We start from the raw sequence: 12,431 nt of genomic DNA on the forward strand, positions 1-12,431 counted from the left end.
ATTAAAATCGTCAAGATTTTTTGACAAAGTACACCAAAATTCGAATTTTTTTACGTTTAGTTTAATTGAAAGCAAACAGATCTTCCTGTACATACGAAGTTTTCCTAACTTTAAACGATAACAATTATAAAAATTGTATTATATTTATATGTTACAACAATTTATTATTTAGCTTTAAACAGCAAGAAACAATTTTAAAATTAGCCAACTTTGAACTTTGTTTAAAAAGTCATTTAAATAATTAAACTGAAGTTAATTAGTAATACGTGAACAAACAGGGTCTTAAACAAAGCTCTGGTTTTTCTAGTCTAAAAACCATCAGCCCTCGAGAAAAGCTTTTTTTTCGATTCTCTCATCAACGGAGGAAGAACTCTGCCAAAAAAGAAAGTCGAAACTTATAATTTTTTAAAACCAAAGTTTTACAATATAATTAGTCTATTATTTTATTTTTCTCGTCTTTATGCAACAAGAGAACCAAAGGAATGTAACAATTAGGTTTGTGCTGCTTCTATTATAAAAAATACATTAAGTCTACCCTTGTTGAAAAGCTATTGGGTTGTCCGGAAAATAATGCAGGATTTTAAGTTTTCATTAAAAAAAATCTATATAAAATNTTGATTAAAGAACATTGCTTTAAAGTAACTAGTTTCTTTTTTTTTGTTTAATACCAAAATCCTGCATTATTTTCCGGACAACCCAATAATTAGTAATTCGAATAATTTTAGGCTCAGATAAATTAAAAAATGGCATAAATTATTTAGCGGGGTAATTTTTGTTAAATATGAAAATTTCAACATGGCCTTACATTTTTTTCAGTTCATAAGAGCTACCTTCAATACGGAACAGGTACCACTGAGGAAATACGTTTTTACAATTAAAAAAGCAATCCAAAATAATATACAATGTCCACTTAATTAAGTATTATGCCATTATCAGTGCATCTATCACAGTTACGGTACAAAGATCTCGCGGACATTGTCGTTTTAGTCGCCGGGGACGGTTTGAGAAAACTTGTCGTGATGAAAGTTCAATAGTACCACAGAATAACATATTCATTTCTGTTTTTAGTATTAGAAGTATCGACTACTTTTTCACTTACGAAGAAGTTCCTTACTAGATCAAGTTATTGCCTTGGAGAAGAAAGCAAATTTAGTTGCTACTGCCAAGCTTTCCATCTATTTTAAGGTTATCATGAGGGCAAAACAGCCTTATGTATACGGATTTTTTTACAGTCAATCTCATATTTCCTTGAAGACCGATTCAGTCCTAACATTGCCAAGGACTGTTATATTTTTAAGTACAATTAATTAAGGTTTTTAGTTTAGATGAAAAAGGTTAATGGCACGAGCGGGATTCGAACCCACGATCTTCGGCTAGATACGCCGCTGCTCTACCACTTGAGCTATCGTGACCTCGATCCACTCGGACATCAACTTCCTATCTCAACCCCACCTTATGAGTTTTCCCTCCTTTTGGTCAAGCGGACCACGAAATTAGTGAATTTAAAATAATACATTTATAAGGTTGTTTTGCCTTGAAGATGACCTTAAAGTAAGTCGAAAGCTTGGGGTATTTCTTTTTTCTTTAAGCTCTCTTACGAAACCTCACACCAATGAAATATCTCTTATCATAAAGGATCTACGTCTGAAGAAACCTCCTGGTATGGAACGGATAACTTCTACAATCTTACGACACCTCGGAAATAGCTACCTATCTGCACTTAAAATTCTGTTTTTAGAATAGCGTACTTCTCACCTTCTATTCTTCATTGAAATGATTTCAAACCCCATACCCTTCCGTCACTGTACTGTCAAATTATTCCCTATAATAAATAAAATCGTAGAAAATCACACTTTCTGCCCAACCTTCATTTCCGCAACCTGACCTCCAGATGGAGGTATGACGTTGTCATTCTACGATCTGGCTGAATCAGCGGTATCTTCTTGAGCAAAAAGATGGTGCTCCGGTCTATTCCTACAAGGCCTACCGGATATGGCACTCGGGGCTGGTCTGGAAGTTAAAAGAGTCGTCGCGTTTACCTACTACTACAAGATCTAAAAATCCAACCTCTATTAATTCCAATAGATGTAAGGGGTTCTCCAAGGAAGGTTCTTAAGACATATGGTCTTCACAGTATACATCGCAGACATTCGTACCCTGCCTGTGAATTATGCATACCACCTATGCAGATGATACTGCCATACTTTGCTGTTGTAAAGATCCTGTTATCGCTACCAGAATCCTCAAAGCTTATGTTACAACCTCAAGCAGTTGTTCAAGCGATGAAAAATAGTAATAAACATATAAAAATGTGAGTGAACAAGTAACAGTCACCTTTTGAACAATAAACACTGATTGCCTCTGCTACAACAGTATCCTTCTCCCAACAGCTAAGGTACCCTTGGGTTACACATTGACAACCGACATCTTAAAAGATTGCTGGAAAAAAAATTAAGAAACATACATTCAGCATCGACAATTATTCCTGACAAACAGTTTGAGATAATACGTTCTTTTCCACTATTCAGCTGTGCAATGTAGACGTCATCCCTTCCACTCGTGGGAGAAATGAGTGCAGATGTCAAGCAAGCCTTCAGGAGTTGATTTCTCTGAAAGCTTAACTTACGAAAGTCCTGCCTTCTACCTACTACTAGATTTTAAAATTGAACTTAAACGACATATATTTTCCGGCCAACCGTCTTCACAGATGTAGAAGTGCCTCAAAAATTTGCCTTTAGGCCCATCCTCTACACAGTATACACAGGAGACATACCCTTTCTGAAACCAGATCGTACCAGATAGTACCACCTAACCAGATCATACCACCATCCACCCCGATCATAATGATCCAGTGATCTCAGTCTGAAACCTGCAAACCTTTGTTGCATTTTTTGAGCGGTTGTTCAAATGGTGAGATATAACAACAAATTCACTAATTTTGTGGTCCGCTTGACCAATTAATATATTACAATTAATTAAGGTTTTTAGTTGAGATAAAAAAGTCAATGGCACGAGCGTTCGTGAACCTACTTCGGGACTTGTAAAAGAGATTTTGGCAATGAGCAGCGAAATAAATTTATTTTTTAAAAGGTTTTAAAAGAATATCTTCCATATCGGCCAACGCCGGCTCTAATGTTGTGGAACTTATTGGAATATGATGCGGGGGTGTGACTTTCATTATCTACATCTCCCAGATTAGATTCGTACCGAAGTTCAACCTCATTTCACCGGCGCGGTCCTAAATTTTTAAATTCCGTTTTTTAAGGTTTGAAACGGATTAAAAAAAATAAATCAGTAGAAGGAAAATTCAAATTGAGGAAAAATAGAAAACCATTGAACCGAATCGAGTAACCAAAGTGCTGATAGCAACAACGTCACATTTGACCCAAATTTTAAAATGCATTATAAAACATACATTACGTTATAAGAAAATATTTCATTGTATGTGTGTGGTGTTTAGTAACGTAGATTTTAGAAAAATATTTTCTTTATCGTGCCAACGTTTCGATCTTTATTGAGATCATCTTCAGGTCCTGGGATTTATAAACATTGTTTAAATTTCACGTATACATGTAGGATGTGAAAAAAAATTAATTTGTACAATGCTAGAAAATTGTATTATATTAAAGTATTTGTACGCACTCATAGTGTTTGTTTGCCTTGATAACCAGGCAAACCATTCCCCATTTTTTCCCATTGTCAGCTCTTTTTTTCTCAAAGAAGCCGACTCCTCAACCCATTTTTCCCATTGTCAGCTCATTTTTCCTCAAAGAAGCCGACTCCTCAACCCATTTTTCCCATTGTCAGCTCATTTCTCCTCAAAGAAGCCGACTCCTCAACCCATTTTTCCCATTGTCAGCTCATTTTTCCTCAAAGAATGCGACTCCTCAACCCATTTTTCCCATTTTCAGCTCATTTCTCTTCAAAGAAGGCGACTCCTCAACCCATTTTTTCCCATTGCCAGCTCATTTCTTCCCAAAGAAGCCGACTCCTCATATAAAAATGTCTTTCTATCCCGACTTTCTTCCCCACCACTTCATATTCCAACGTATATACACATAAAACATAAATATCACACTGGCTTTCTCAACATGACACACAGGAATGAACTATCTACTCGGAAAACACATTTTGAGAGAGTACCAATACTTTGATTGAATGTAAAATTTCTAGCATTGTATAAAATGATTTTTTTCACATCATACATGCATTTGTAAAAATTAAACAATTACAATTAATTAAGGTTTTTTTATCTCAATTAAAAACCTTAATTAATTGTAATATAACAACAAACTTACAAAACTGTGAACATGTCACTTTAACCTTTCGAAGAATGACCACCTCTACCATTTACTACGATAGTATCATCTTGCATTCCCTAATGTGTTCTTTATCTTGGGCTCTACATTGACAAATTATTTATTGCAATAAAAGTTTGCTAGACCAACGATGGAAATTTGGGGTTCAACCAGAACAACCAATCTCCTACGTATCCTGACAATACAAAATGCTTCTTTCTATGTATCTATCCAATCTCACCACTCACAATTAATTTTATATCCAATATGTCCTTGAAAAAGCCAAAAACAGCTAGAAAAGTTCCATAAACCAAACTAGTCACACAAATCATTTTGACAGAAAATTTTCATCCTACACCCAACTGCTATTGTTAACGCCATTTTTCGTGGACTTTGAGCCCGAGGTCCGGCGATGTTAACGCTCGGTCCTCTCCGCCACACAGTTGGTAATTGTCGTTTGAACTGTACGCATCGGTCAGTGGCAAATCGTTTGTTTCTTCTTCTTCAAACTGTTACTCGCCTCATTTTATTTTATTCTCGCGATCGTCGTGGCGAGACTATCGATCGAAGGAGAGTCTTCGAAGGACAACGAGATAAAGGGTATCCGTATCCCTATATTCCTACATCATCTGTACGCCTGTCCTTTTTCCCCCTTTCATCCGTCGTAGAATTTGGAGAAGTCTTCTATATGGTGAGTTCTTTGTTTTTCCTTTTATTTATCCGATTATTTTACCCTATTCATCAAATTACAGTCCACTTACTCGTTAACAGCTATATTAATAATATGGCAAAAAAGTGGGAAAATTCGTACGGTTGTTGGTTGAGATGAAGACTTGCGTCCGAGAGGATCGAAGTCACGATAGCTCAAGTGGTAGAGCAGCGGCGTATTTAGCCGAAGGTCGTGGGTTCGAATCCCGCTCGTGACACTGACTTTTTTTATCTCAGCCAAATCTTACATAAAAATAATCTTATGATTCTTCCTTCTTGAATGTCGGATAATAGGTCATCTCAAAAAAACCACAACCAGTTTTTATCCACAACGTTTAGGATTTATTTTAATCCTTCCTCAGGTGAGTTAACTCCTGTAAACAGAACTTTTTTTTAAATATCAACATGGTTATCATTGTTTCTTCACTTACAATGGTTAAAAAAGTGGTCGTCAGCCATTAATATTTTATAACAGTTTATTTTAAAAAAGAACCAGTGTGGTACTTATTCAGAATAGAAACAAATGTTTTAATATTTTGAACCTGACTAGACTCTTATCACAACCTCTCATGTGACGTTCGACCTCTTATCAACATCTTATCACAGACCAACGAATCAACATTAAAAAATACCACTGAACAGTTAAAGATGCATTTTTCTTATAAATCTATTTTTAAACAACAAAATTTCGGTCGTGGGTTCGAATCCCGTTCGTTTTTTCAGCTTTTTTATTTCAACCAAGACCATACATAAAAAGAATAATTAATTAAAATTATTAATTACCATTTTTTGAAGTTTACTATTCTTAAATGATTTTCCTAATGTAATATAAATAATTTATGTGATATATTGGTTTTGTTATTTGTTCGAAAAAACATATTAGTGTTGTAATGAATGCGCATAATCCTTTCTTTTGTTCTTACAGTAGGGGTATCATTATAATAAAGATATTTCCTTTGACATTGAATTTTCAATGAGTTTCTTTTGTGCTCGGTTTAATTGTTCCACGGGCGACGGCCGCTTTAGAAAAGGGGTTAATTTTGAGATGATAGCGACAGTGAATCACACTTATTTTCCCGTTTGGCTTTGATATACGGGCAAGTCTGAGTAAAGCGTTTCATTAACGCCTGGAAGAACAGGCCTGTATCTTGCGGGACCAGTTTAATCATGTTTATACCAGGGCGGAATCGATTGGCGCGCAAGTCACAGACTTTATAAATAAGCCCGTCGCGTAAAAACGTCCACGGCTCGGAAAGTTGTTACAATTAAGGGGCGAAGGCTTCATTAATAGCGGCAAGGAGGCGAAATTATCGAAAAGTTTCACAACATTTGTGTACTGGAGGTGGAAAATTGTTTAAATCATCCGAATGAAATCTTACCAAACAACGGAGCAACGTTTTATTACTGCATAGAGATGAATCTAAAATGCTACATGGAGTGGTGACTTAAAAGCCCGAATTGCACAGAAGCAAAACCTTTATGACCCATAAACTTTTCAAGCAGTGATTCATTCATTCTATACACAAGAAATACTTATGAAAATATTAAAAGTTCCATAGATGGGCTCTCATATATCAACAGCACTGTCGATAAGTGGTTTTTGGAGAATCTTACTTTTCTAGGGGTCATCCTCACCCAATTAAAAATAGACCATGCTAGTTTGACACACGGACACGTTCGGGCCAAAACGCACGTACATTTCCGGCGTGTAGGGAAAGGTTGTTTGATGGGTTCCAATTATTTGAAGGGTACCATAGATTTGGCTTCATATAGGTACTTATAGGTATGCCATCCAATTAAGAAAATTTTGCTTGAGAACAAGAGCGCATGAGGGCAAACAGGGTTGTTTGATTCTATACAGTACTGATAGTTTTGTGTCACTAGCGTGTGATTTGACGTGAATGTCTACTGGGAGTAAGCTGATGGCAAAATATTATTTACCCCATTCCTCAGATTTCGTACATAATATGTGTAGTGTGGCGTAGTCACCACGCTAGGTTCCCCTACTGGCTATGAAATGGTCTCACCCGCCACTGTGCAGCCAATCAGAGTAGAGCCCTTCCGAATGTAAACAGGGTTACTGCCCCACTGACTTCAGACTCGTCGGAGACTCGTCTCCCCAACGAGCTCTCACTAATCACTAATGGAACATAGTTTTCCACGGGGGTCGCAATGTCTTATAACATTGAGGTTCTATAGCGTGCGCATCTAGCCTTCCGGCCTTATCACGCCGTTTAGATTCTCAAGTTGGGAGCGACTCGCCTCCGCGCGCAGAAAATCTGCTTCTTACGCGAGGTTCGGTGTAGAAGCCCACAAATCCACAGAATATTCGATAGAATTGCCGACTTCGTTCGATTCGCCAAGCAGAATGGCCATTTTCTATAAACTGTATAATTATGGGATCTCCAGTGGGTTTATCGAGGTATTAAAGTCGTTGTATAGCGGGACAGAGAGTGCTGTGTGGTGTAGGGGTGAGGTCACAAGTACCTTTTGAAACTAGAGTAGGTGTAAGGCAGGGCTGTCTGCTTTCCCCTCTTCTGTTCTCGCTGTTTATTAACGATTTACCCGAGATTGTGGGTGGTGGTCTGTTTGTCGGAGCATCAAATGTGAACTGTTTAATGTATGCAGATGATGTGGTTTTGATGAGTACTGAACCGGTTCAACTTCAAAAGATGTTAAACAGGTTTGGGAGAATACTGCCGAATGTGGAATNTCATAAGGTGGGGTTGAGATGGGGAGTTGATGTCCGAGAGGATCGAGGTCACGATAGCTCAGGTGGTAGAGCAGCGGCGTATCAAGCCGAAGGTCGTGGGTTCGAATCCCTCTCGTGCCATTTACTGTTTTTCATCTCAGCTAAAAACCTTAATTAATTATAAAGAAGAATGTTCAAGAAAAGTGCAATGTTCTACATACCATTTAACATACAAGAAATTGAACTTCGATCTTGGAGACAACAATTACTTGAATAAGGAATACAACTGGAATTTGATCAAGGTTGCTTTTCGCGCGAGAGGTCAATTATTATATTTAAATTTTAAGCCTTGGCTGGAGGAAAGAGACCAAGCATTCTATGTATGTAAACTAAAAACGGTGGAAGATTTGTTTCATTTTTTGGCAGTTTGTCCAACTTTGGAGAACGTTAGGTTAATTTGGTTCCACAGATGTCGTTTGACATTCCGTGAGTATATAGAACTTTTAGATGGGAAAGATTGGTTTAATTTGTATAGATATATTATAGACGCGCTGAATTGCAGAGATAATTTTATGTTAAGTTTATAATTTGTATGTTAATGTAAGTTTTATTTGAATGTAAATATGTAAGGGTCAACTGGCAAACGACTAGATCATGCCATTACAAATATTATTTTGTTATTTTGTACAAAAATGTAATATTTTGTTTTCTTTTCTAAATATACTTTTATAAAAAAAAATAAAAAATGCCGACTTCTCCAGCTTACCCCTTCCGAGATAACCATCCTAACCATCACTAATGGAACACCGTCATCGTCATCGACGACTTACTCGCAGCATTAGCCTGGATCTCGCCTTCTCAACACAGCCGACTTGGCCAACTGGCGCACTCGGATAACTGCTGTACCCGAGTCCTTTCAACCACTGCTGAGTCAACTGACTCATGGCTCCCGGACCTCAGCCAACGGTTCTCTCGATACATCGTCTCGACGCAACGAAACAACACCGGCCTTTTTCAGTGCAACCAAAAACATCCATTCATTAAATGGGTGATGTAGGTGATGTAGAATAGTATTTGACTCACTACTCACTACCCTAACTGAATGAACGGTATGTAAACAAACAAAAAAATTATATAACAGTGAGTGAGAACTGATTGCATTGGGGGATGAACAGATCTAGCTGTACAGTGTGTATACATACTCAGACGCAGCATTGAATTTCTTAAACTTTTCCACCTTCAATTCAAAGCTGGTCTGTCATACATATATATACACTCTTAAGAAAATTTGATTACGTAATTTTGATGTGGGTACCCGGACGCGTGGATGGAAGGAAACGAACAGCTCGTCAAACAAGTCAAAGTAGGAGCATTGTGGACAGGAACCGTATTATTTGACTAACCTGGTTAGGCCTTAATGAAACGTATTTATCGAACGATTTCCTTTTGAAACCCCTTCAAGTGAACGTTTTGTTTTTGAATTTTAATGAATGACGGCTAAAGAAACTCTTCAAACCTCGTATATCTCGGAAAACCCGGAAAATGAGTGATTTACAGTTGTGATCACTATGAATAAACAGGTTAACCGTGATAATCTGACAATGGCACAGTTGAGGCCGATGAGCCATTCAAGTCGCATAAGTCTCTGTCATCCGCACTCACTTTGCTCCTTCAGCATTATTTATGAAAGCATCTTGGAAAGTGGTTTTTTTTATCGGGGAACATTTTCTGATTTGGTTGTAAATATTTTTTTTCTGAATAATAAAAAAAGGAATTTTTCGTTTTTAAGAGGTTGTTAAATAAATAAAAATGATGTACACGACGAAGAAACAGTTTATTTGACTAATGAAAAGGCATTACAGTGTTTACCGTATTGTCATTTTACATTATTATACATATTAGGATTTAACAATTTTTCTAAGTCTTTTAAATCTTTGATAAGAATGGCTGGTACGCTTTCTGACTTTTTTAGAAAAATCTCTCCGTTCACAACACCGACGCCTTGATAATTCATTTGCTTCGCCACTTTTTTCGTTTCGAGTAGTATGTGTTGTTTGTTCAGTGAGAGGCTCTCCCTTATGTAAATCTCCGAGTCCTTTTTCATCCCTAAATCCTTGGCGTTAAGCCCCTTTTTTTGCCGGTAGCATTTCAAAAATCCCTCTTTATCGAAACGCCTGACGAAAGCCAACATGATTCCGTGGTAGCCGTCTTTGTTCTGCCGGTTTATCCTGTAGCAAATGTCGACCATTTCGTCGTTCATGGGGTATTCGATGGCCACGCCGATCTGTTTCACGATGGCAAGAAGGTTTTCGTTTTTCTTATCGGGCACACCTGTTATTTCCACTGCGTTTCTTTTTGTGTTCTGTTCCGCCATGTCAAGTCTGTACGATAAAGTTTCGATTTCTTTCATCAACCTTTCGTTTTTCAGTTTCAAAGCGTGGATGGAATCTGTTGCGTACGATACGTCGTCTTTGGACACCCTGACCGTGGAATCGCCTTCGATGATGGCTTCGTAGATGCTGCCCATGGTCAGGTTGAGATCCTTTTTAGCTTCGGCACGACCAGAATCTCCCATTCCTTCGTCATTTCTCTTGCTCTTTTTCTTAAAGTCATCTTTGAAGAGTTCTTTGTGCTTCAAGCATGCTTTGCAACGCCACGGCAGCCCTCTTTCTCGGTACAGCACGGTTTCATCGTCCGTCAGCTTCGTGCACTTAGAATGGGACGTACGCTTACAGTCGCAGCAAGTGACCATTAGTTCCGTGACGGTCATTTTCTTGTTACATTTTAAACATTCCATCTTCTTTTTTTTTGATCACTTACGTTATAGATCGCGAATTCTTTCGAAACTCTATTTGTGGGAGTTTAAGTTTTTATGTTCATCACATGTTTTCCTTCAATTACATTTTTCAACACTATAATATAAAGAATAGCGAAATCATATGAGAATTTTCCAAAAATAAAAATAAATTGGCAATACTATTTTCCATAAAAAAATAATATGCTATACTGCTCCAAATTAATACCAGGTTTGTAGTGAAAATTGCAATTGTCTTGTTACAATAGCAATAAAATGAACTTTACGTCCATTCTAAGCACCGATAAAATTGCAACAATTTGGGAAAAAACTTCGTAAAATTGACAATAGCGTTTTGCAAAATTTTCGAAAACTTTTCAAACACCCGAGAGAATCAGGCCACATGTGCACCCCAACTCGCTTTCCTCCCGCATCGAAGTTCTAACGCCTCGGGGAGGGTTTTCGAAACTATCTTTAAATCGATTGGATTCGATTTGGAATAAAACTATTGAACCGTCGACTTTCTAAAACGTCATTACAGATAATATCAACAGGCAAAAGTGCCAGTTTGTAAAGATTTTTTTCAATTTTATGAAATGAAAAAGTCCCGATAGACACAGGTTTGTTCATGGGATTTTATCGGAAAAGAACAAATTATGAAACAACAGGTCACTAAGAAATACAGAAAGAACAAAACGTTTAAAAACGAGTTACAAACAATATAGAATGAAGAAAAAACGGCTAAAACCCTGGCACAATTAACACAATAATAAAAAATATAATGAACAAATCTTAAATAGCACCCTGGAAACATACATTAATTGGGCCATATAATATACAAGAATGAAACAAAAGAAACGTGAAAACTGACTAATTTAATAAATAAATTTGGTAAAACAAGAATTTCAATTAACGAAAACCATTTTCCTGACGTGACAATTGCTATACGTCAAACATGATGACAAAAACTGTATCATAGGTGTTAAACAATTAATTATATCCATGCTTATCTGAACAAAACAAAAAATTTAAAACGATTTATTTACAAAATTCAAAAAGACAAATTTTATTTGTTTGCACTTTTTTTCAATAATTATAAAACTAAAAATTATCCCGTATCAATAAAAGTGCAATTATTCACAAAAGGAAAATACGTACAATGGCAAAACCTACCATACTTTCTTTTTAACATCAATTTCACTGTTTGAACGATCTGCGCCAAGAAAATTATTTTAAATTCTTCTGAACGGGGGCGTCGGTGGCCGCAACGGTTTAAGCGTTGACACGGCGCTCATCACTGTACGGTGAAGGTTCCGGGTTCGAATCCAGCGGCCCTGCATTCGAACCCGACATACTTACAAATGAGCTTTTTTTCAAAAACACCGGCACACCGAGGTTGATATAACCTTTGCTGTTGCGAACCCTCGTAAAAAAAAATATATATATATTCTTCTGACCAACTAATATAAAAATCAAGTGCGTTCACATTAACTTAACGTTTACGTCGAATTTAGGGTATCAAAGTCACTTTGTCGGAAATTTAATTTTGATATCTTATTTTTAAAAAACTCACGCTCACACTGACGTGGCCTAGGGGCCGCAAAAATGTCAAAACCAGGTAACAAAATACTCAAAAAGACAACATCACTCATTATCATCATTATGTTCATGTGACACTAGTTTGAAGGTACTGAAAACCACAAAACTATAAATCAGCGTATCATTGAGTTAAAAAAACTTACCCAGAAGTTTGTTGATATTTTTTCGCATAGAACACTGATCAGCCACTAAATGTAGTGAAATGTTAAAACTGTTTTATATACGAAAACTGGGACGATCAGGATTATTAGAGGGGGTCAAATTACAAATTTAACATTTCATTGAAGTTAGGTCGATATCTGTAAAGAAAATGTTGTCAATTTTTCTTTTTAGCATTGTG

At 36.8% G+C, this 12,431-nt stretch overlaps 1 protein-coding gene across 1 annotated transcript; it reads right to left on the reverse strand.

Moving 5' to 3' along the window:
* Positions 1–9,513: 9,513 nt before the first annotated feature.
* LOC106669132 lies at positions 9,514–10,622 on the reverse strand. The gene has a single exon (XM_014398423.2). The coding sequence runs from the start codon at positions 10,493–10,495 to the stop codon at positions 9,575–9,577; it is 921 nt and encodes a 306-aa protein (XP_014253909.1). The 5' UTR covers positions 10,496–10,622; the 3' UTR covers positions 9,514–9,574.
* Between the last annotated feature and the right edge of the window lie 1,809 nt (positions 10,623–12,431).

The sequence above is a fragment of the Cimex lectularius genome, unplaced genomic scaffold, assembly GCF_000648675.2.
Source record: "Cimex lectularius strain Harlan isolate CLEC.00 unplaced genomic scaffold, Clec_2.1 scaffold336, whole genome shotgun sequence".
Taxonomy (NCBI): domain Eukaryota; kingdom Metazoa; phylum Arthropoda; class Insecta; order Hemiptera; family Cimicidae; genus Cimex; species Cimex lectularius.

Bases quoted from the DNA above. Each gene is read 5' to 3' on its own strand.
- LOC106669132 (XM_014398423.2), bottom strand. From the start codon at position 10,495: ATGGAATGTTTAAAATGTAACAAGAAAATGACCGTCACGGAACTAATG.